Genomic DNA, 27,473 nt, shown 5'->3' on the forward strand with positions numbered 1-27,473 from the left:
ATCATGTTATAAAAAAAAAATTAATTTTGATATAATATTTAAAATATAATAATAATTATATAAAGTATATCCAAATTATTTTTAGATAATTTTAAAAATTTAATTTATATAATTTAATGATATTATCATTATTTAACTAGAAATTAAATTTAAAAATAATTATTTACCGGAAACTCAAATTTTATCTTATATATTAATTTAAGTGTGTAACTTCTATTTCCAAATATTTCATACTTTAACTACTCACTAATTTTTAAATAATTTCTATAAAAATTATTTTAAAACGAGTAAAACTCTCCCGAACACTCCGCGGTCTCATTCGAGCAGAAGGGCGTATTGGTAATCCAATCTCTTACATCCCACCAATTTATTGTGTCGTTGCTAAATAATTATTATAGTTAATTTATTCTCGTCTCCCGGTGGCGGTGCGAAGCCCTTCACCTCCGCCGCCGCTACCGCCGGCGGATCTGGGGCTTCTTTCCACCCTCGGTTGGAAGTCTTCTCCGTATCTGTTCTCCTTTACTCATTCCCTTGGAAAGAACGGTTCTTTTGGCAGGATTTGGTGGCAGTTTGATGATTTAAAGACCATGGTATGCCTCGCTTATTGCCTTCCCTCTTTTCCGGAATCTGATGTTTCCTTTCGCCTTAATGTTACAAAGGACATATCCTTTGAATTGATAGTTTTAAACATCTGGGGTCGGATGCGATCGCGTGGAAATTTCCTTGCTCTATTTTCCCTCTTCCTTCTGATTCTTGAAATGCGCGTCCCAATTTGGAAAGGTTGCTCTTTTATCTAATATCTTCATGTTTTCTTTTTGTGGATCATTACCTTCATTAAAACCCCAAGTGGTGATTCTGTAAGAGAAGGGACTGTTTCTCTTTGATGCTTACACATCATGAAGGAAAACGTTAAAGATGTAAACACAAATCTTTGCGCTACTGTTCTAATTATGCTTTTATAAGTTTTCTTGCTGTATTTTTATCAATACTTGGACAGAAAATTGTTGAATGCGAGGAGTAACTATTAAGTTATCTGTGATTCTCTTCCTATCAAGTTCTTTTGATATTTTACAGTTACAGAATTAACCTTGAGTTTCAGAGTTAAGATATATAGTCAAGAGACAAGTATACATCCCTTGATCCTTTATCAAACAAAGGGAAGTATCTAATAACATGTACCCATTCTCATATATGCATGCTGTTTTGGTAAAGACATGCCCAGATGAGGAAATTTACCCATTTTTGTTAGGTTCAACCATTGTCCAAAGTACTTAAGACCATTAGTAGTCCTTCATTCATCTAAGCTGATAAACTCTGCATTATACCACAACTCGGTGTGAGATGGAAGACTCAATGGTGGTTTCATCATCATAGCATAGTAGGTTTGAAGGATATAGGGATGTAAGAAATGGGGGCTGAAGTAGTTACTCCTTTGCAGCTATCATAGTAATCTCATTGTTCAATATCGATAACGTTATCCTTTTCATGATTCCATATTGTACTGTTAGTGTTATAGCACAACTTGGGTCATTTTCTAGAAACTGTAACGAGACATTTGTATCTTTTCCCACTTTTTTTATGATCAATCATCCTTTCTTAATTTACCTTTTTTGTAACTCTGTTTTTAATATACAGATCTTTCCTATAGGTTTTATGTGCGTTGCGGATGCACAATGCTTGTTCATATCCTCCATTAGCAATGTGTTTGGATCACTACAATTTTAATTATCCCGTTTATACACAGTTAGTCATCCAGGTTTAGATGCATTTGGTTCATCACTGGACCTTGGTTCTGATTCTGTCAAATGTGGCAATTTAAATAATACAGAAAATGAACCAAGGTCAGGTGATGAACCAACTGCATCTAAACCTTGATGACTAACTTCGTTTGAAAGGGATAATTAAAACTGTGGTGATCCAAACACACTACTAATCAAGGATATGAGCAAGCGTCATGCATGTGCAACACACAAAACCTTCAAGAAAGATGCCTATATTCAAAATCTTGGGTGACATATGATTACATCAAAGAATTTAAATTGCTTTATTCATATGCATTTGTATTATACTCATCTTGTCACCTGAGATATTGGTAGAGGTGAAATAGATTATGGCAGAGGTTTAATCATATCATACTCTATTTCACCTCTGCCAAAATTATCAGATGACTTATGCGTTGGGATTTATAGTGAAAAACAAATTAAAAACGTAACGGAAATTGATCCATCCAGAGATCCATGCGAATGCAGAACTACTCTTGCAACTACTCTAGCAAATAAGATTGTTACCTATGATGCATGAACAACCCTTACAAGACTGCTAGTTCGGCTGATAGCACAATCAGAATGTCTGCGCCTCTACGGTATCCATACGAGCACGTTCTTCGTTCGTCCCACAAAATCAGAAATTTGGAGAGTCTCACACCTTTTCCTTCTGGCTAGGGATGACTATTTAAGGTGGCAATTCAAGAAGAAGCTAACTCTTCACTTTTTTGCTAACTCTTCGCCTTCTTGCCCTCTTTAAAGAGATGGCTATTTAAGGTGGCAAGAGATGACTATTTAAGGTGACAATCAAAGAAGAAGCTAATTCTTCACTTTCTTGCTAACTTTTCACCTTCTTACCCTTTTTATGAGATGATATTTAAGGTGAAGATAAAAAAGAAAATCTAACCATTAGGGTTTCTTGTAGTGGGCTTTCTAGTTGGTTTGAGCTTAAAAGAAAGAATAAGAATATTGGATTAACTCATTAAACCAATAAACCTTGAAGATCTAATTGGATTAACCCATGAATTAAATCCAAAACTCAATTAGATTAACTTATTAATCCAATAAGCTTAAGGTTTGAAACCATAACATAAACCTATCTCCAAATCAACATGCTCTATGCTCTCTGTGTGTGACCCATAAGGTTCTTGTAATGTTGACAGTATTTCTAAAACTATTTTAGATATACAAGCAGTGAGTGACATCTAACAATGTATCATTGCTACCCAAGTGATGAGAATGTCGAGATCTGACCTAACCTGTTTGTGACCATTATCTCGTATAATTCATTCCTTTTGTCCTTTATATCTAGATTAATTCATGAGACATATATTGTGTCATCCTTTCATCAATTTATGTGTTTCTTGATCTCTACGTAAATTCACTTACCCAAATAAATTTAATATCTTAAATTGACTTATTTGAGCATAACTATGCATTTAAGTAGTCCTACTCAATCAAGGGACCTACAGATATCTCTTCAGTTATATGGAAGAGATAAATCCTATCTACATCACTTACATCCCTCTGTATATCTCATTGTATACCCAGTAAATGACTTTATAGTTCACCTTGTTATATGTAATGTTTGTCGATGCCAAAGAACATAATTCCTTATGTAGGGAACCATAATGACTTCATGTCTAAGGACTATTTATACTAATAGTCAATATGAGAATGTTTATTACACTCATACAACGAATGACACTTCTCATGACAGGTTAATTCAGTACATATTCTCTGATATATATTTATGTGTCAACTTGATATTTTATATCCATGACTTGTGAGATCAAGTCATCAGTTGACTTACATGCATGCTAGTCTCAATGCATTAATATTGTTCTTGTTTATTAACACTTGACTAGGAATATTTAATAGCAGTGTTTTATATAGATCAACAACCACCCACATTCAATTCATCCAATTGATATGTTGTAGATCAGAATATACTATTCTAGGACATTATTATATTTATTCAGTTAGCATAAACATGAAGCAAATATAATTACCAAAACATTGCCTTTATAATATATCTTAAGTTAATCAACTTATGATTGACTCTTAGGGCTGACACTAACAATCTCTCATTAGTACTAGAGCCAATCACTGAAGTATCTAATACTGAGTGACCTAGTGTGACCATCATGCTTCTTCTGTACTAAACCCTTGGTCAGTGGATCCGCAATGTTATCATCAATCGGTACTCTGCATATCGATACACGTCCTCTATCGAGGAGAAATAATTTTAAAATCAAATCTGCATAGACTTAGGACAAGGATATCATTTCCAATGAGAAGTATGTCATCTACATACAAGATCAGAAAGATGATGGTGCTCCCACTAACCCTTTTGTAAACACAAGGTCCATCTTCGTTCTTAATGAAACCAAACTCCTTAATCACATTATCGAATCTAAGATTCTAGCTTCTAGAAGCTTACTTTAAGCTATAAATGGACCTTTGCTACTTACATACTTTTCCACCATTCTTTGGATCCACAAAATCCTCGGGTTGTGTCATGTACACATCCTCGAGTAGATTTCCATTAAGGAATGCAGTTTTGACATTCATCTGTCAGATCTTATAATCATAGTAAGCAGTAATAACAAGCAAAATTTGAATCGACTTAACTTTACAACTGGTGAAAAAGTTTCATCATATTCTATATCATGAATTTGCTTGAATACTTTAGCTACCAATCGCCCTTTATGGGTATGCACATGACCATCCATGCCAGTTTTCTTTTTGAAAATCCATTTACACCTAATGGATTTGATCCGTGGGTCTAGAGTCCATACTTGGTTGGCATACATAGATTTCATTTCGGACCTCATGACCTCTAGCCATTTATCAGAATATAGGCTCATCACAGTTTCCTGATAGGATATAGGCTCATTCAAATCAATAAGCATTACATCATTATGATTAGATAGGAGAAACGAATATTTCTCAGGTTGATGATGTATCCTATAAGATCTGCGTAGAACTTGTTCTACTCGAAAAAGTTGTTCCACAACTTCTTGTGGTGCAACGGATTCATAATCCACAATATTTTATGGTGTCGGTTCAATTTCCATCAAAGCTTCAGTGTTAATTTGTGTATCTCGAATTTCTTTAAGATTTACTTTTCTCCTACTAGTTCTTCTAGAAATAAATTTCTTTCTAGAAAAATACCATTTCTGGCGACAAACACTTTGTCTTGTGTGATATTATAAAAGTAATATCTCTTCGTTTCCTTGGGATATCCTAAAAAATAGCACTTATTTGATTTGGGCCCTAGTTTCTTTGAGACTTAATGTCGAACATAAGCCTCACAACTCCAATTTTTCATGAAAGACATCTTGGGACTCTTTCCAGTCCATATCGTATATGGTGTCTTCGTGACTGCTTTAGACAGAACATGGTTAAGAGTGAATGCTACTGTCTCTGGAGAATGTCTCCAAGAAAAAAGGAAGATTTGTCTGACTCATTATTGATCGTACGATATCTAATAAAGTACGAATTTCTGTTAGGTGGAGTGAGTTGGGATATTATCCCAGAATCAACAAGATAATCATGAAACTCTTGGCTCAGGTACTCACCACCTCGATCGAAGTATTTTAATACTTTTGCCAAGTTAGTTTTGTATTTTATTCTTGAATTCTTTAAACTTTTCAAGGATTTTGATTTGTATTTCATTAGATACACATAACCATATCTACTGAAATCATCAGTAAAAGTAATGAAGTCTTCATAGTCTCCTCTAGCTGCTCTATTGAAAGGGCCACATACATCACTATATAATAGTCCTAACAAATCATTAGCTCATTCGTTGTGTCCACTAAAAGGAGTTTTTGTTATCTTGCCTAGTAGATAAGATTCACATATCTCATATGATTCAAAATCAAATGAGTCCAAAAGTCTATTCTTATAAAGTTTTGATATACGTTTCTCATTTATGTGGCCCAAGCGACAATATTATGTTTGGTTTAAATCATTAGATTTTAATCATTTTGTATTTATGTTATACATTGAATTTTCAAGGTCTAGAACCTAGAGTCCATTTATTAGTTATGCACTACAATAGAATAGGTCATTTAAATAAATAGAACAATGTTTGTCTTTTATTATAAATGAAAATCCTTTATTGTCCATACAAGAAATAGAAATTATATTTCAAGTCAAAGTAGACACATAATAGCACTCCTTAAGTTCCAAAACAAACCTTGGGCAAAGATAGACAATATGTTCCTATAGCTATAGCATCAACTCTTGCACTATTGCCTACTCGTAGATCCACTTTAGCTTTTGTCAACGATCTACTCTTTCTTAGCTCCTACACATTTGTACAAATGTGAGATGCACAACCGGTATCTAATACCCATGTAGAAAAATAGATCGATTGTCTTCTAATAACATATATACTTGAGGCAGAAATCACACTTTTTTTTTCCCTTTTACTTCCTCCAGGTATAATTTACAATTTCTCCTTCCAATGCCCAATCTCACCATAGTGGAAGCAAGTTCCTTTCTTAGCCACCCCACCTTTAGGTTTCAATGCATGAGACTTGATCTTGCCTTTGGCTTGAGTCTTACCCTTTCCCTTAGGCTTCCATTTGCCTTTGCCCTTTTGCACCATTAATATGGTACTAGGCTTAGTCTTCTTAAGATTCTCAACATGCTTAATATTTCAAGCAACGACATCAATTTCATTCATGTTATAGTTCATGACAAATTGACTATAGCTTTCTGATAATGATTGTAGAACAAGGTTAGTGGCCAACTATGACCCAATGGAAATCCTAATTTTTCAAGGTTCTCAACATATCCTTTCATTTTAAGTATATGAGTTCCTACAGAATTTCCTTGCATCTTGCATTGAAATAAAGTCTTAGATAGCTCAAATCTCTATTGCCTTGCCTGCCCCTGATATAGTTGTTTAAGATGCTCAACCATATCGTAAGCATCCATGTTCTCATGTTGCTTCTGAAGGTTAGAGTTCATGGTGGCAAGCAAAAGACATGATACATCCAATGTGTTATCTTGATGTTTCTTATGAGCATCCTTATTAGCACGAGTAGCATTAGAGGTGAGTGGATTAGAAATAGGCTGCTCTAGGACATACAATTTTCTTTTTTGCTTGAGAACAATTCTCAAGTTTCTTATTCTTATCATGGATAGATCGCAGTGAGATGATATTAGATGTGTGTGTTGATATGGTTATCTACAACAATAATAAACACAGAAATAAGCATCATATTTAAGGGGGGTGTATTCAATGTTGGACTTTTAATTACTTTGAATGACTTTTGTGGATTTTAAAAGTCTAGATGTATTCAATCTAAACTTTTATAAACTCTATAGAAATCTAATGGTATCCAAATTGGATTTTTATAGAGTTTTAAAAAGTCATGTGGTATTCAAACTCGACTTTTTAAAACTCTATGAAAATCTTTTGGTATCCAAAATTTTAATAGATTTTCATGAATTCTTTCAGAATTCCTTGGATATAAATTTTAACCAATGAAAGGTCTTCAAAATACTTGGTACAAATTTAAATATAAAATAAAAAGTCTTCTCCTCACCCTTGAGATTTCTATAGACTTCAAATTATTTTAATTTTTTACGAATAAGTCCTTTCTCTTTCCGCTCCTCGATTTTGATTATTTCTTTGAGCCCCGTCCAGAGCCTACCAATACAATAGTATACAGTTCAACTTGACGCATATTCAACAAAGAATCTTCATCACCTTGATCAAATTTAACATTGTTCTCGATGTTATTCCTTCACCACCTTGATCATGTCGGCGGTTTACTATAGAGATTACTTTAGGGGTGTGTTACTCTCTGTTACAAAACTAACTATACATGTTTTTTTTTTAAACTTTATTATTATTATTATTTTGAATTTTATGCTTTTCTCTATTTTTTTTGTTTTTAAACTTTACGTTTTTTTTTATTTTTGTTTTTTTTAGTTTAGGTTTTTTTTTTAAAGTTTTGACTTTACGTTTTTTTAGTTTAAGTTTTTTTTAAAGTTTATGTTTTTTTCTTTAATTTTTTTTTAAGTTTACGATTTTTTTTAGTTTATGTTTTTTTATTAGTTTACTGTTTTTTTATTTTTCTTTAATTTTTTTTAAAGTTTACGGTCTTTTTTAAAATAAAATTTTTATTATAAAAAGTTTGGTTTGTGCCGGATTGCATAATTTTCTTCGCAAGGAGTGTCGTTCTGATGAATTTCTAGTTGAACCAGATAATGAAGCTTCATCATCCTTACCAGAACAAGTTCATGGTGTCGATTGCTTTGATCAATTATCTGATACTCAAGAACAACAACGAGCAAATGTTAATGCATGGAGAGATATAATAGCGGATCGAATGTAGAGCGATGTTTATCATATTGGCAATAACGAAACGAATTTTTCTTTCTCATAAATCCACAAGTTTCCATGAAAAAGTTTATAAATGTCTGTAAAAATCTTGCAAAAAAGTCTATAGAACTCCATAGAATTCTTTTCACAACTACACGAGATTCTATACAAGTCAATAAAAATCAATCAACTCCACAAAAGTCTATCATTAAAAAAAAGTCAATGAAAGTCATTCAACTCTTGATTGAATACACCCCCCTAAATCACCTAATTAGGCCTTTAATTAAATGATTCTCCTACTAAAATGTAAAGTTTGGTAGGAGCAAGTCATGTGGGTGGGTAATCGTAGTTTACCCACACTACTAACTACAAATCTCAATAACAATAACATTCAAGTAGGACAAGATTCATATTGTACCGCATCATGAGTTAGCTTTGGCTAATCCCAAGACTTGGGATATATTAGGTAGGTAACGTTTACTAATTGCATCTTATGCAACTCTTGGATAGTTAAGTGAACAAGACTATTTATTCTTTTGCCCATTGAATGACCATATGCCTCTAAGTTATCAATTCAATTAAGGTAACTTAGTTAAGTTGCACCCAAAGTTCAATAGTTGGATATCACAATTGTCCTGTCGCACTTTACCCAGATAAATTGAATTACTTTGCTTTTGTAAACATGTCTACAATTGATTAAGGTAGTAGTGAGTACGAAACTTTGGTAGACATACTAAATTGACCTAATTATGGTAAAACTACTAATTAGATATACATCACATTCAGGCATGACATACATCAACATATATGCAAAATAAACGAATAAACATGACATTGTTATGACCCATCTACTACGATCTTATCAAGCCAATGAGAGGATTGAAAAATCAACCTAGGGAATTGCATGTTCTCCAAGTACTTCCATGGTTGTGATGTATTGTTGACCTCCTTTTCAATCGTCGTTCAGTATTATACTAACACAATTCTAATTTGGACATTACAAAGAAGAGAAATCTCGAGTGATATTTGAAGGGAGTCTGGTGAGAAGAGAAATCCTTTTACAACTTGAAGTATGAAGTGAAAGGGCACGACACACAAGCCATATTATGAATTTACAACACATACACATAATCCAATTAAATTGGGTAATGAGCCATAACCATGAACCATGACAAACATCACATGTAACAAATTACATCATTTTATTATGACTTCGATTAATGATTTATATGGTGAAATCATGCGGGATCCTAGTAGTAGTGCCCCAAGGATTTATGATTCGTTGAATGAAATCAGATTGTAGCACGTGTTTATATTTAACATGAAGATGTCACAATCATTGCATTTTGATCAACATAAATTGTTTCATTCTAGACAAATCAAAACAACATTCGTCAAATCCATCCATTTCGACCAAATTATAATAAACACATGCCTGTTCGTTTATATCAAATATAAAACAAGATGGAGAACACATTCGCAAGTGACTCTGATACCACGAGATCTATAGCGAAAAACAAATTAAAAACATAGCGGAAATTGATCCTTCCAGAGATCCATGCGAATGTAGAACTACTCTTGCAACTACTCTAGCGAACAGGATTGTTACTTTGATACGTGAACAACCCTTAAAGATTGCTAGTCCGGCCGATTTGAGCGCGATCCGAATGCCCGCGCTTTTACGATATCCACATGAGCATGTTCTTCGTTCATCAAACGAACTCAGAAATTTGGAGAGCACACACACCTTTTCCTTTTTGCTTGAGATGACTATTTAAGATGACAATTCAAGAAGAAGCTAACTTTTTACGTTCTTGTCCTCTTTAAAGAGATGTTTATTTAAGGTGGCAATAAAGAGATGACTATTTAAGGCGACAATCAACGAAGAAGCTTCACCTTGGTACTAACTTTTCACCTTCTTGCCCTTTTTAAGAGATGGCTATTTAAGGTGAAGATAAAAAAGAAAACCTAACCATTAAGGTTTCTTATAGTGAGATTTCTAGTTGGTTTGGGCTTAAAAGAAAGAACAAGAAGATTGAATTAACTCATTAAACCAATAAACCTGTAAGATCTAATTGGATTATCTAATTAATCCAATAATTCCAAAACCCAATTATATTAATTTATTAATCCAATAAGCTTAAGGTTCGAAATCATAAAATAAACCTATCTCCAAATCATCAAACTCGTGACCCATTAGGTTCTCGTAATGTTGACAGTGTTTCTAAAACTATTTTAGATACATAAGCAATGAGTGACATCTAGCAATGCATCATTGCTACTCAAGTGACGAAAATGTCGAGATCCGACCTAATCTGTCTATGACCATTATCTCGTACAACCCATTTTTTTTTGTCCTTGATATCTAGATTGATTCATGAGGCATAAACCATCTGATCCTCTCATCAATGTATGTGTTTCTTGATCTTTAAGTAAATTAACTTAACTAAATAAGTTTAATATCTCATATTGACTTATTTGCGCATGACCATGCATTTCAGTAGTCCCACTCAAGCAAGGGGCCTACAAATATTTTTTCCATTATATGGAAGGGACAAATCTCATCTGTATCACTCACAATCCCTCTGTATAGCTTATTGCAAATCCGATGAATGACTTTACAATCTACCTTATTACAGGTGATGTTTGTCGATGCCAAAGTACATAACTATTTATGTAAGGAACCGAAGTGACTTCAGATTTAAGGACTATTTATACTAATAGTCAATATGAGAATATTTATGACACTCATATAACGATCTATGAAACTTTTAATGGTTGGTCAATTATCCTGTCTGAAAGTTTGCGAGATGGAGCACTGGATGACGATGGATGATGACAGATTCTGATACCGGTGAATAAGAGAGGATCCGAGAAAACCACAGCGGACCTCGCGAACACCTGAAAACTAGATGATCGATCCGAGAAAACCAAAGCGGATCGTATGAATGATATCTTATCGAAAAGAACTCCGGCAAGATGGCTACGGGGATTAGCGGAAGCTCTTTAGTTCGATGAATGAGATGATCTAGTCTCCCTGCACACACTGAGACCAACTGACAAAGCGTTAGTGACCTAAAATCAGGGTGGGAATCCTTGGCCCTGCGATGCTCAAGTTAGTCTCCGGCGAGAAGTAGACGAAGAAGAAGAAACTGTATGAAGAATCAGGGTTTGATTGGATGCAATGCGTATGTTTGCGTACCTTGCTAGTGGAGAGGATTTCCCTTTTTATTCCACCTCATCTAACCTCCACAGTCATGAGGTGGACCCCGGTTTATTAAAGTTTGTTAAGAGATGACGTAAGCCAGGACTGCAATAATAATAGTTTAAGGAATCTTTTTCTTACCCCAGATGTACCTTCTTTGTCGTTTAGCATACCTGCAGAGAATTCTAGAAGATATTTACCGCCAAATTAATTAAGCTGTCATATGATTGTATATTGTTATGGTTCACCTGTTATATATGCCTGGTCAGTCACATAAGCTTAATTTGCACATGTGTGGAATATATTCTGTCCGTAATAGTTTTAGTTCTATACCCGGTCGGCTACTTATACCCGACCAGGACTGCAATAATAATAGTTTAAGGAATCTTTTTTTTACCCCAGATGTACCTTCTTTGTCGTTTAGCATACCTGCGGAGAATTCTAGAAGATATTTACCGGCAAATTAATTAAGCTGTCATATGATTGTATATTGTTATGGTTCACCTGTTATATATGCCTGGTCAGTCACATAAGTTTAATTTGCACATGTGTGGAATATATTCTGTCCGTACTAGTTTTAGTTCTATACCGGGTCGGCTACTTATACCCGACAAAGACTTCATTATAAATGTGCCAAAAACTATGTAAGGTTGAAGACCTTTATGCTCAATTTACTTCTTATACTCGGCCTGTCTATCAAAGTTGGGCGGTTATAGCCTGCTGACCAAGGTTGATCTATCAGACATATGAAGACGCCTTTGCCCTTTAACTCTTCCTTTGTTCGATCGTATGCTGTTAATCGCCTATACGCTCGGCCGGTCTATTCGGCCGACCCTATCGTATCGATCGAGATTAATTAGTCGGATGTATATAGGTCTTCAAGGTAGCTTAATGTTAAATGTTTCTACTTTCGCTCGATCTCTTATACTCGACCGGTCTTTGTTCACCAAACTCATATGCTCGGCCAATTTTTTAAGCACGTTCGACCCCACATCATTGACTGAAATCATCCAGGCAACTTTATCCGATAACCCTTCCTTCAACTAGCTGTCGATCAAGGGTTACATGAGACCAAATGTATTTGTGTTCGTTCGATTTATAGAACCCGGTCAGCCTTTACCCACCAGACTTATAGGTTTGGTCGGTATATCGCGTTCGTTCGATCTTTGTCTATTGTGTGCAAAGTCAAGAACTTTTATGTTCAGCCAACTCTTTATATCGGGTCGATCATATATACCGGGCCGAGTACCTCTGCTCAACTGGCACTTCACATACTTGAGCGACCTTACTATGTTCCGGACCACCCAAAGTTATATTTTCGTTATATCAGATCGATCCTTTATATTTGACTGATCGGATCTACTCGGTCGATCTTTTCAGCCGGTCCTACACGCTCGATCAGTACTACCTGCTCGGTCAGTTTTACATGCTCGATTGGTCTGACGTGATAGGTCGGTATATCACACCCGACCTACCCCTTTTCCGGGCAGCCTTTCCTCCCGTCCTTTCCGATCTTCCTCATCTTCGTTCCTCCTCCTCTTCTCTTCTCCAAAAAGGGATCCTCCTATCACCATTCATATCAGTCAATTTACCTATGTGTCCATGACTTGTGAGATCAAGTCATCAGTTGACCTACATGCTAGTTTCAACACATTAATATTGCCCTTATTTATTAACACTTGATTTGGAATATTTAAAAGTAGTGTTTTATATATATATATTGATTGCCTCCCACAATTAATTCAACTGATTGATATACTATAGATTAGAATTTACTATTCTTGGGCATTATTATATTTATTCAGATACCACAAACATGAAGCAAATATATAACCAAAATATTGCATTTTATTGATAAATATGATATAATATATCCTAAGTCAATCAACTTATGATTGACTCTTAGGGCTGACACTAACATTATAAGTAAAGCAATTTATATACTTTTATTACTTCTGAAAAACAAATATTTTCCAACCTGAAAAGGAAATTTCTCATTGCAAGTATGTCAGTATATAATAATAGTTTGGTGTGGTAATGCGGCTTTAATTTTTTGTTTTTTTGACATGATTGTTTGATCAGCCTATGCATCATTCATATTTGTTAGTTTTTCTCCTATTTAGTTCATAGCTCTCAAAACATTTACACCCTATGTGTGAGTGGGCCCATTTAAAATGCCAATTGTACATGACATTGCACATAAATTCCTCAATACACTTACGGAAGTTAAAGCTTTGTACAACAGTTGGATATTATGAAATATTCCGGAGAATCTCCCACACAACTGAAGTGTGTTGTTTGTCAGTTAAGAAAGTTGGTATTTACCGGTATCTACATGTTTTCATTAAATCGCAGATGCATGAACCTTATTCTTAGATTGGCATCCTCCATGAAGTGGTAAGTTCCTGTTTCCTGTGTTCTTATACTACAACTTATGGGGAATTCGTATCTATACTTTGTAATGTGGTCGCAATGAAACGTTCAAATGAATCTCAAGCTTAAACAAAGACTTTCTAGATCTATCACATGTTCAGAACCAAGACCTGGACTTATGTTCATAAAAGAAGCTATAAGATGTATATTCTATATTTAAAGTAATCTAAGTAACAAATTGCAGTTTGTAAAAGTAATTTTAGCTGTTGCAACAGATGAAAGTTTGCGATGAGATACATTAATAATATCACATGACTACTATATATTTTGCCCTTTGGATGTTCTTTCTTGTTTTATCTTTTTTTACTCAATTTCAGTGTTTCATAGTGAGAATTTATTTTTCAGGAAAGGGAAGCTAAAAAGGAATCTTTCAGGAAGTATCTGGAATCAAGTGGTGTGCTTGATGCTCTCACTAAAGGTTTTTCTTTTTAATTATTTCCTGGTTTATAAGGGTTATAAATTGTCGATCTTTGCAGTGATAAACTACATTATGACATTGTTACTCTGTGTAGTTCTTGTTGCACTTTATGAAGAAAACGACAAGCCTTCTTCTGCCTTGGAGTAAGTTCTTGAACTGTTTAGCTGCAGTCAGAAGCTAATCTGAATAAAGAGCTTAGTAAAGTTGTTTTATGAACTTGTTCTGAGAAATTTTAAAAAATAGTTTACTTGCACTAATACCGTCCTTGATAATTAGGGAAAATTACTTGTGTATAAAAAATGTGTAAATGTACTTACGTAGAGCTCTTTCATTTCACAATTAATAGATTTAAAACAGGCCGATCATCTAACTAGATGACCTACTTGGTTGAGGGTCTCATGGTTCGATTGGAGTGACTCAGCCAAAAAAAAACTTGTTTATCTTCTGATGCTGTGATATACTTATAAAACCTGGGAAATAGGAAAATTGGAAAAGTCATTCAAGCTCTGCAAGCAATGTCTTTTACATTAACGAATACTCCTCAGTTTAGAGCACAACAAACATCAAGATCCATTTGATATCCTTCCCATATAATCCCACTCACAGATTGCTCCTGAAAATTCATAGTTGATAGAGATGAAAATGTCTCCCATTTCATTGTCAAGCAGAACATTTGAATTCCTAATAGCTACATGTAGTAAGGAATGAATTAAAATTGGAGGCCCTTGACCATCAGCACGAGCATACACAAATCAAGATTTCAAAAAGTTCTGCAGGCATTATTTAGCCGATCCACTGCATAGCATATGCACCATGGATCTAACACAGACCAATGAGAAACACGCAAACAACCAAAACATGATCGAGTCCCTTATAGAGTGAAAAGTGGAGCTATTATCCCAACTATTTTCATAAAAATAGATTCCAAGTTTTTCCTTGTATATTTTGACTAGTTTCTATAGTAATAGTGTTAGTGTCCGCCCTAAGCCAATCATAAGCTGATTAATTTAGAATATATTGTATCATATTTATCAAAAAAAGACAATGCTTTGGTTATTATATTTGCTTCATGTCTATGCTAGCTGAATAAATATAATAATGCCCTAGAATAATAGATTCTAATCTACAACATATCAATCGGTTGAATTGAATGTGGGTGGCTGGCGATATATATATATATATATATATATATATATATATAGAACACTACTTTTAAATATTCCTAGTTTAATAAACAAAAGTAATATTAATGTGTTCAGACTAACATGTATGCAGATAACTGATGACTTGATCTCATAAGTCATGGATATAAAATATCAAGTTTACACATGAGTATATATTAGAGAATATGTACTGAATTAACCTGCGATGAGAAGTTTCATAGATCGTTTATGAGTGTCAAATATTCTTATATTGACTATTAGTATAAATAGTCCTTATACCTGAAGTACTATGGTTCCTTATCTAAGGAATTATGTACTTTGACATCGACAAACGTTACATGTAACAAGATAGACTATAAAGTCGTTCACTAGGTATGTAATGAGCTATACAGAGAAATGTGAGTGATGTTGATGAGATTGGTTCTTTCCATATAATGGAAGAGATATCTGTAGGCCCTTTGATTGAGTGGGACTACTGAAATGCATGACTATGCTCAAATAAGTCAATATGAGATATTAAACTTATTAGGTTAAGTGAATCTACTTAGAGATCAAGAAACATGTAAATTGATGAGAGGATCACATGGTTTATGCCTCGTGAATCAATCTTGATATCAAAGACAAAAAGAATGAGTTATACGAGATAATGGTCATAGACAGGTTAGGTCAGATTTCGACATTCTTGTCACTTGGGTAGCAATGATGCATTGCTAGATATCACTCATTGCTTGTGTATCTAAAATATTTTTAGAAACGTTGTCAACATTACGAGAACCTAATGGGTCACACAAAGAGCATTTTGATTTGGAGATTAGATTTATTTTATGGTTTCGGACCTTAAGCTTGTTGGATTAATAAGTTAATTTAATTGAGTTTTGGACTTATTGGATTAATGAGTTAATCCAATTAGATCTTAAAGGCTTATTGGTTTAATGAGTTAATTCAATATTCTTATTCTTCCTTTTAAGCCCAAACCAACTAGAAATCCCACTATAAGAAACCCTAATGGTTAGGGTTTCTTTTTTTATCTTCACCTTAAATAGCAATCTCTTAAAAAGGGCAAGAAGGTGAAAAGTTAGTACGAAGGTGAAACTTCTTCTTTAATCGCCACCTTAAATAGCCATCTCTTTATTGCCACCTTAAATAGCTATCTCTTTAAAGAGGGCAAAAAGGTGAAAAGTTAACACGAAGGTGAAGAGTTAGCTTCTTCTTTGACTTCCACCTTAAATAGCCATCTCCTTAAAGAGGGCAACAAGGTGAAGAGTTAACAAGAAGGTGAAGAGTTAGCTCCTTCTTTGATTGCCACCTTAAATAATTATCTCTTTATTGCCACCTTAAATAACCATCTCTTTAAAGAGGGTAAGAAGGTGAAGAGTTAGCAAGAACGTGAAGAGTTATTCTCTTGGATTGCCACCTTAAATAGTCATCTTTAGCAAGAAGGAAAAGATGTGTGAGATTTTCCAAATTTCTGAGTTCGTGGGACGAACAAAGAAGTGCTCGTGTGGATACCGTAGAGGCGCGGATATTCTGATCGCACTCAAATCGGTCGGACTAGTAGTCTTATAAGAGTTGTTCACGGATCAAAGGTAACAATCCTATTCGCTAGAGTAGTTTTGCATTTGTATGGATCTCTGGAGGGATCAGTTTCCGTTGAGTTTTTAATTTGTTTTTTTGCTATACATCCCGTGGTATCAGAGCCACTTGCGAATGCATTCTCCGTCTTGTTTTATATTTGATATACACGAATGAACATGTGTTTATTATGATTTGCTCGGAATGATTCATGAGTGGCTTTGACGGGTGTTGTTTTGATTTGTCTAGAATGAAATAGTTTGTGTTGATCAAAATGCAGTGATTGTGAAATCTTCATGTTAAATATAAACACGTGCTACAATCCGGTTTCATTCGAAGAATCATAAATCCTTGGGGCGCTACCTCTAGGACCTCGTATAGTTTCGTCATATAAATCGTTAATTGGAATCATAATAAAATGATGTCATAAATTTGTTACATGTGATGTTTGCCATGGTGCATGGTTATGACTCATTATCCAATCTGATTGGATTATGTGTATGTGCTGTAAATTTATAATATGACCTACGTGTCGTGCCTTTTCACTTTATACTTCAAGTTGTAAAAGGATTTCTCTTCTCATCGGACTCTCCTCGAATGTAACTCGAGGTTTCTCTTCTTTGTAATGCACAAATTAAATAGTGCTAGTATAATATCAGACGACGATTGAAAAGGAGGCGAACAACACATCACAACTAAGGAAGCACTTAGAGAAGATGCAATTCCCTAGGTTGACTTTTCTATCCTCTCATTAGCTTAAGAAGATCATAGTAGATGAGCCATAACTATGTCATGTTTATTTACTTATTTTGCATATATGTTGAAGTATGTCATGCTTGAATGTGATGCATGTCTAATTAATAGTTTTACCATAATTAGGTCAATTTAGTATGTCTACTAAAGTTTGGTACTTACTACTATCTTGATCAATTGTAGACATGTTTGCCAAAGCAAACTGATTCAATTTATCTCGGTAGAGTGTGACAGGACAATTGTGATTTCCAACTATTCAACTTTGGGTGTGATTTAACTAAGTTACCTAATTGAGAACTTAGAGACATATGGTCATTCGTTGGGCAAAAGAACCAATAGTTTTGTTCACCTAACTATCCAAGAGTTGCATACGATGCAATTGATAAACGTTATCAACCTAATATATCCAAGTCTTGGGTGATTAGCCAAAGCTAACTCATGATGCGGTATAAATATGGATTTTGTCCCACTTGAGTGTTATTGTTATTGGGATTTGTAGCTAGTAGTGTGGGTAAACTACGGTTGAGAACTGTCAAATTCAATCTTAGGAAGACTAAGCCTGGTACCATATTAATGGTGCAAAAGAGCAAAGGCAAATGGAAGCCTAAAGGGGTAAGACCCAAACCAAAGGCAACACCAAGTCTCATGCATTGAAACCTAAAGGTGGGGTGGCTATGGAAGGAACTTGCTTCCACTATGGTAAGACTGGACATTGAAAGAGGAACTGCCGATTGTAACTAGAGGAAGTAAAAGGGAAAAGAAGTCTGCCTCAGGTATATATGTTATAAAAGTCAATCTATCTATTTTTTTCATAGGAATTAGATATTGACTGTGCGTCTCACATTTGTATAAATGTGCAGGAGCTTAGAAAGAGTAGATCGTTGATAAAGGCCGAAGTTGACCTATGAGTAGACAATGACATAAAAGTTACTGCTATACCTATAGGAACATATTGCCTATCTTTGCCCTCTTGTTTTGGAACTTGAGGAGTACTATTTTATGCATGCTTTGACTAGGAACATAATTTCTACTTCTTGTTTGGACAAGAAAAGATTTTTATTTATAATAAAGGACACATGTTTTATTTATTTAAATGACATGTTTTATTATAGTGTATAAGATTATGTTCTAGACCTTGAAAACTCAATATATAACATAAATACAAAACAGTTAAAATCTAATGATTCAAACCAAACATATATGACATTGTCGCTTGGGCCCCATAAATGAGAAACGTATATCAAAACTTCATAAGGATGAACTTTTGCACTTATTTGATTTTGAATCATATGAGGTATGTGAATCTTGTCTACTAGGTAAGATGACAAAAATTCCTTTTAGTGGACACAACGAATGAGCTAATGATTTGTTAAGACTAATACACATTGATATATGTTGTAGTTAGAGGAGGCTATCAATACTTCATTACTTTTACTGATGATTTCAGTAGATGTAAATCATAATCCTTTGAAAAGTTTAAAGAATTTAAGAATGAAGTACAAAACCAACTTAACAAAAGTATTAAGATACTTCAATCAGATCGAGGTGGTGAGTACCTAAGCCAAGAGTTTCATGATCATCTGGTTGATTTTGGGATAATATCCCAACTCACTCCATTGACACATCACAATGGAATGGTGTATCAGAACGGAAAAATCATACTTTATTAGATATGATACGATCAATAATAAGTCCGATAGATCTTCCTTCTTCGTTTGGGGACATGCTCTGGTGACGACTGCATTTACTCTTAATCGAGTTCCGTCTAAGGCAGTCATGAAGACACCATATACGATATGGACTGAGAAGAGTTCCAAGATGTCTTTCATGAAAAATTAAGGTTGTGAGACTTATGTTCGACGTCAAGTCTCAAAATTATGACCCAAATCAGATAAGTGTTATTTTGTAGGATAACCCAAGGAAATGAAGGGATATTTATCGTCAGAAATAATGTTTTTATAAAAAGAATTTATTTCTAGAAGAACTAGTGGAAGAAAATTAGATCTTGAAGAAATTTGAGATACACAAATTAGCATTGTAACCTTGATGGAAATTGAGCAGGCACCACAAAGTATTTTGGATTATGAATCCGTTGCATTATAAGAAGTTGTGGAGCAACAACTTTTTCGAGTAGAATAAGCTCTACGCAGATATGGCAGATGGATGTCAAAACTGCATTCCTTAATGAAAATCTACTCGAGGATGTGTACCTGACACAACCTGAGGATTTTGTGGATCCAAAGGATGCTTGAAAAGTATGTAAGTTGCAAAGATCCATTTATAGATTAAAGCAAACTTTTAGAAAATAGAATCTTTGATTCAATGATGCAATAAAGGAGTTTGGTTTCATTAAGAACGAAGATGAACCTTGTGTTTACATAAGGTTAGTGGGAGCATCATCATCTTTCTGATCTTGTATGTAGATTACATACTTCTGGAAATGATATCCTTGTCCTATTGAAGATTTGACTTGAGAATTGTTTCTCCTCGATAGAGGAAATGTAACGATATGCAGAGTACCGACTATGACAACATTGCGGATCCATTGGCCAAGGCTTTAGCATAGAGGAAGCATCATGGTCACGCTATGCAAGGTTTAAAATTTTGACCCATGCTGAGGTTTCGCTTTTGGATCGGAATGATACGGTTTCGGTATCGTGTCGTACCGCGCTGATATAATTCTAGTATGTTTTAAATATATAGTATATTAATTAAAATATAAAATATTTAAAATATAAAAATATAAAAAATATATTTTTAAAAAGGAAATAAATATAAAAATAGTAAATAAATAATTTTTAATATTTTTTAGAATTAAAATAAATAGAATATATAATTAATTAGATAATTTTATTAGGGTTAATAATGTCTCTTTATATTATTCCTGTTTTAACTAGGAGTAGATTAATCAATCTAAGTTTTAATTAAAAAAAACACTCAACCTACTTGCGAAGTGCGTGATTGCGCACGACCACGAGTTCACGCGACTCCAACATAGCTGCGGGGATAGCGCGACTCTTCCCACGCGGCCGCGTTGGTCACGTGATGCCTCCACTGCCGTCGCGGGGTAGTGTGACGCCTCTCTGTTGCTAGGTCATGCCAATGCTAGGGTCGTGCCGGTGCTAGTCGGTGGGTGGAACGAGATATTTCACCCGTTTCAATTGATTCGACACGGTATTCTAATCTAACACTAGGTCACTTAGTATTAGATACTTCAGTGATTGACTCTAGTGTTAGTGGGAGATTGTTAGTGTCAGCTCTAAGAGCTAATCATAAGTTGATTGGCTTCACATATATTGTATCATATTTATCAATAAAAGACAATGTTTTGGTTATTATATCTGCTTCATGTTTGTGTTAGCTGAATAAATATAATAATGCCCTAGAATAGTAGGTTCTAATTTACAGTATATCAATTGGTTGAATTTATTATGGGAGGGTGTCGATATTTACATAAACATTACTCTTAAATATTCCTAGTCAAATGTTAATGCAATATTAATGCGTTGAAACTAGAATGTAGGTCAATTGATGACTTGATTTCACAAGTCATGAATATAAAATATCAAGTTGACATATGAGTATATATTAGAAAATATGTACTGAATTGATCCGCCATGAGAAGTTTAAAAGGTATCCGGGTGCACGAAGCTCCCGCCATGCAGGGTCCTGGGGAAGGATCCATTGTATGCAGCCTTACCCTGCTTTTTGCAAGAGGTTGTTTTCAGGATTCGAACCCGTGACCTTTTGGTCACATGACAACAACTTTACCGTTGCGCCAAGGCTCCCCTTCTAAAATAACTACGGTATAAACATTCTCATAATGACTATTTGTATAAATAATCCTTAGATCTGAAATCACTACAGTTCCCTACATAAGAAGTTGTGTACTTTAACATTGACAAACATCACTTGTAACAAGGTGATTATAAAGATGTTCACGGGGTATGCAATGAGTTATGTAGAGAGATGTGAGTGATGTAGATAGGATTTGCCCCTTTCATATAATGGAAGAGATATCTGTAAGCTCCTTGATTGAGTAGGACTACCAAAATACATGACAATGCTCAAATAAGTTAATATAAAATCTTAAATTTATTTGGTTAAATGAGTTTACTTAGAAATTAAGATACACATAGATGACATGGTCTATGCCTCATGAATCAATCTAGATATCAAGGACAAAAGGAATAAGTTATACAAGATAATGGTCACAAACAGGTTAGGTCGGATCTCGATATTCTCGTCATTGGGTAGCAATGATGCATTGCTAGATGACACTCATTGCTTGTGTATCTAAAATAGTTTTAAAAACACTGTCAATGTTACAAGAATCTAATGGGTCACACACAGAGCATGTTGATTTGGAGATAAGTTTATTTTATGGTTTCGAATAAATGCTCCAGTTAAGTGATGTGAAACTATGACAAACACATATCAAACGAGGAAGAGGAAGACCAAAAAAAGATTTGATTAGCAACAATAAAACAAGATAAAATTTATTTAAGTATAGATGTGATATAGTAGGAGATAGAGCTCAATGACGTAAAATGATCCATATAGTCGACCCTACCTAGTGGGATAAGACTTGGTTGTTGTTGTTGTTCGAACCTTAAGCTTATTGGATTAATAAGTTAATCTAATTGAGTTTTGGACTTATTGGAATAATTGGTAATCTAATTAGATTTTAAAGGCTTATTGGTTTAATGAGTTAATCTAATATTTTTGTTCTTTCTTTTAAGCCCAACCCAACTAGAAAGCCCATTACAAGAAATCCTAATGGTTAGGTTTTTTTTTTTTTTTTAATCTTCACCTTAAATAGCCCTCTCTTTAAAGAGGGCAAAAAGGTGAAGAGTTGGCTTCTTCTTGGATTGCCACTTTAAATAGCCACCTCTAGCAAGAAGGAAAAGTTTTGTGAGACTGTCCAAATTTTCGAGTTCGTGGGATGAACGAAGAATGTACTCGTGTGGCTATTGTAGAGGCAAGGACATTCTGATTGTTTTCAAATCGGCCGGACTAGCAATCTTCTAAGAGTTGTTCACGCATCAAAGGTAACAATCTTATTCGTTAGAGTAGTTCTGCATTAGCATGGATTTCCGGAGGGATCAATTTATGCTGTGTTTTTAATTTATTTTTCGTTATAGATCCCAACAAATAGGTCTTCAAAACAAATTTAAAAAAATAAAATCATTACGACATTATTCTCCCCCACCAAGAACATCTTCACTATTCTATGGAGATTGGAAAATCTTGATTAAGACTTTTATCGTCAAGCATAGGTATGAGTCGTCAATCAAGGGTTGTCTTTACCACTTTGTTTGATCTTATAGAATATTTTTGGTGTGATTTATTGAACTTCATCTTCTATGGTCCATGTTGTTTTCTGAAGTCCTCTACTATGGATTAGGTACCTCTAAAAACTTTCATCAAGAACTAACATTGTCTATGTGTCAACTATTTGCTTGACTTATGGTATTGACGATGTGTAGCGACAAGTGAATCCACTAGAGATGAGGGTGCTCAATTTGTGGGTAATCAATAGATAAGGAAGTAGGATCAAATAATTAAGTTCTCTACTTTAAAAATGACTAATGTTCAATTCTATTGGATAGTTAATAACATAAGCATTAGTTTTGATTTTTCTTCAATAGGAAAGAGACTCGTTGTTACTAGAACGCTCGTGGAGTGAGTGTAAAGCTTTTGGAAAAGAGCGTAGAAAATGCAAATAAGACTATAGACTTTGACATTGTTCTCATTATTATAATGCAAATTAGCATATATCTTATAAGATTCATTACTCAGTACAATCCTATCGGCATCAGCATAAATTCTCGAATATGCTAATTTATACAATAAAGTATTTATTAATCAATACATCTAATTCATACTTCCATATAGAGAAAATATTTTGTCTATCATACTACAATAAATATATGAAATTAGCAAGCAATAGCAATCAACAAAACAATGTCTAATAGATAATATATAAGGAACAATGCATATCATTAATATCTAAAGTGTTCATCACTTGCAAAATAAATGTACAAGCTGTCAAGTAGGGTAGTATGGGGTTGTAAGTCAACTTGGTTAACAATAAACAATTTAAAACTGAAGCATATGCAAACTTTTTATATCCTATTTGCAATCATTATGTGGTCCACTTCCAAATCTGCATAGGCGGTTGATTTGTAAAGCCAATACCCTACTTTTTTGAAGATCATATGTGGCAGGTAATGATTCTTATAAGATCAATCATACTTTTTTAAAGATCAATCATAATAATCAAATGATGATTCTTAGATAAACAATCACAACATACATAGCATGCTGGTGAGAAAATTAGACGAGTGATTGTGTCAGAAATGGGAAGGGAACGCAAGAATCACGTAGTTGCGTTCCATCCCTCATTGAAGAAGAGATTACTATGTGATTGCAAATGCTGGTTGATGGTTGGAAGGACAGCGGCTGGACCGCATGGTGAAGGCTGAAGGGTGCAAAAAATAGTGGGAGGGAGGTGACTGGGATGATTATTATGAAATGGTTGTGCCTTTTCTAATCTAATTGGGTTCAGTGAGAAATTACATTTGGTCATTATCAAACATAACCAATCCTGTGAATCCAGATCCTGTTTATCTCAGTTTTGACCTGGTTTGACCGCTTTTAAGATTTCCCAAGTCTTTCTTTGTACCAGTAAGATAAAAATAAAAAATATGTTTATGGCATTCCTACTTTTGTGCTTATGTTATAAATAGAATTAGAGATTTGGATAGAATTAATAATTTTTGTATCGTCTATAACTTGTAATTAGTCACTATAAAAAAATATTGCAATATAATATTTTAGCTCTATAGGTCATGTCATTTAACTTAGATTATGGTGTAACTTATTTACACCTATGTTTTAAATAGAATTAGTATGCTTAAGTTTTTTATATTGAGTCTATAGATACAAAGAATTATTTCTTAAAATATTACACTACAATATTTTATTTCTGCATTATGAAATCAGAATTGTTTGCCTACTGGTTAGACCAGTGCATTTTTCAGAGCATGTAAATAATTAGCATGTGTAGCTGCTTATACGCCCCAGGTCTTTGTTGTTCCTGCTCTTTTATTAAAGCATACTTCAATAGTTCTATTCTCCGAAACGGAAGCTGTGAGCTATCTTTTTTTCTTCATCTAAACATTGAATGTTAAATAGATAATGACAGACTCTTTTCAGGTTTGTCCAACAAAAATTAGGTGGCCCATCAATTTCTGACTATGAAAAGCTACAAGCTGAGAAGTCAGATTTGCAAATGAAATATGACGAGCTATTGGAAGTTCACAGAGAAACATGTAGACAGGTTAGCGTTCTATTAATATTGGCCTGAGCAGTTTCTACTTTCTCGAACCTTTCAACATTTTGTATTACTCTGTATCCAAAGCCATATTACTCTATCCAAAATCAAGTCTGAACATTGTTTATTTGTTGCTTAAATTGTTTCTCTGTTCTTTTCTGATGTTGCATAAGCTAATTCTAATGATTTGATATGGTCAAATGAGATAGAGAAGCAATGATGACGTATTTTCTTAAAAAGAAATACTAATATGACTTGAAGAGAAGGAACCATGTAACTAAAAGGAATGAGTAGAGATTTTCTTTTTAATTTCCAGGTTACTATACTATTACACGAAGGTTTGGCTTGATATTACGAAACCTATTAAGGTCTCTGAACTCCAAATGGAACATGAATACAGCCACATCTATATCACGGTTTTGATGTGGTATGGCATCAAAATGTGTCCTTGTTTTGTCATATGGTAAAAATTGTCAACCTTGGTGATTGGTGTAACCTCTTTCCCTATCCATCCTGCATGCACACTCCATTAGTTGTCTGCATTTAGGATTGAATTCAATACATGCCCCACATACTATTTGGCTGACACAAATTAGAGTGGGATGAATGGAATTTTGTTTGTTACACATTGCAGGATGATTAATGGGCAGATCATGTTCCCACATGAGCAAAATGCCAATCTTGTTTAAGTCTGTAGCGACATCACAATTTTAAGCTACACAATCCACAATCCATGGTATTGCTGGGGTTTATTTTGGGACCTCAAAATCATTTGTGGAAAAGACCTCATGGATGTGGTTGGTGTATTTATTGATCTGCTTAGTATGAATATAAAGCCGAGGACCATTTGGTAGGTGTAATAGTTCCAGGCCAGGTACCATGAATACCTTGCTGGTACTTGAATACTCATTGAACAAATTTGGGGCAGATCCTATGAAAGTTATGGTTACTTGGTCAAACCAAGGTTTGAAATCTCAAGCCGTGTCTCAGTATCGTGTTGATGTTTCGCTTTATGGTGCCAGTGGCGAATTGAAGGTGAAAGAAAGAGATAAGAAGAAAAAGACAAGATAACTATATAGGTAATTCTATGTTTGTTTTCTATTTGGAAAGCTTCGATTTTGACATCATCTTGTATGGGGAGACACTTAAAAAAAATATTATTATCTCAATTTTAGCATGATACTCATTGGCTTGATTGATATAATGGTACAGGGGTATTTAGTATCAAGTTTTAATAATTTATCGGAATAATACATTTCAACCGTTTCATTTGGTACGGTAATAGATTTCAATCCATGCTTGTGACAATTATGGCACGGATTTGGGTTTAAAGGTTTGGTTGATGGGTGCCAAATCAATTAATTAATTTTATAATATATGTATGACAATACATTATTAAAATTCATATTTTTCATTTTCTTTGTTGTAGGATTTATATTTGATGGGTCTTCTTCTTGTACCTTCAATGGACCTGGAATATTTTTGGTTTTCCACTTCCACTATCAATAGTTTATTTTACGGATCTGCAAGAAAATACTTACCGTACCTACGTTTTGCATCAGTTGTTCTGTATATGATTCATGGGTTGTTGCCACATGAGGTTTAGGGTTGAAATTCGGTGCGTCCGAGCATACCTTCTCCCATGCCTTGGCCACCTGCATTAATGGCTAGTAGCCATCCGTAATTTACCTCCTCCGTATTGACTTATAAACGGGTTAGCGGGGGCGCTGGGGTGAGCGAATCGCCTTTTGCCACCATACTTCACTGCTCTTTGTAAGATTCTGTCTCCGTCCATGATCATCCACTCTAGCTCATTGAAAAATAATGAAACAGAGGAAGAATGAATCTGCATTTTTTTGGTGCTCCAAATTTTTAACGATATGATTCTGAATTTTGGTGCTCAATTGCAGCTTGAGGAGCTACGGAGCTTGAAGGTGTCAACCAACAAGGACTTTGCTGACGGAGATAAACAGAAAGATGGATTGTGAAGGACTCGCCCGGAATTTGTTACAAGCTGTTATAACAAATTCTAGAATTTGTTTGTCGGAACATTTTTATGCAATAGATCACAGGAAAGGAAAGAAAAACCAAGTATATCTGTATCCAAAACGTCGTTATTCATCAATTGTTTCCAAACTTTCCCTGTTGTGAGCAGCTATCAGATTTTGAAAGGACTGAATGATATAGACATTCCCTTCAATGTTTATGTATAACTAAATGCACCAATACTTATTTCAAAAGGAATTATAAAATATAAAATGATTATTAATATAAACTAAATGCACCATACATTTTCTTTAAAAATTATCTGCTATTCTTTCCTTCGTTCATGGAAGTACATCAGTCATGGTTAATGCATCCTCTTGGTGAATTCTCTGTTTCTCTGTCAATGCCTCAACAGAGCAATCAAAGACTGCGAATAATTATCGACTCTTCAGTGAATTGTCTACAAAATTGTCACTGGAAAATTTCAAATTT

At 34.3% G+C, this 27,473-nt stretch overlaps 1 protein-coding gene across 1 annotated transcript; it reads left to right on the top strand.

The window, feature by feature from the left end:
- Positions 1–374: 374 nt before the first annotated feature.
- LOC122055964 (c-Myc-binding protein homolog) lies at positions 375–27,270 on the top strand. Its single transcript, XM_042617677.1, has 5 exons — positions 375–590; positions 14,096–14,168; positions 14,263–14,311; positions 24,878–25,001; positions 26,906–27,270. Exons 1-5 carry the CDS (start codon positions 588–590, stop codon positions 26,981–26,983), a joined length of 327 nt encoding a protein of 108 aa, XP_042473611.1. The 5' UTR covers positions 375–587; the 3' UTR covers positions 26,984–27,270.
- Positions 27,271–27,473: the final 203 nt, after the last annotated feature.

The sequence above is a fragment of the Zingiber officinale genome, chromosome 1B (genome assembly GCF_018446385.1).
Source record: "Zingiber officinale cultivar Zhangliang chromosome 1B, Zo_v1.1, whole genome shotgun sequence".
Taxonomy (NCBI): Eukaryota; Viridiplantae; Streptophyta; class Magnoliopsida; order Zingiberales; family Zingiberaceae; genus Zingiber; species Zingiber officinale.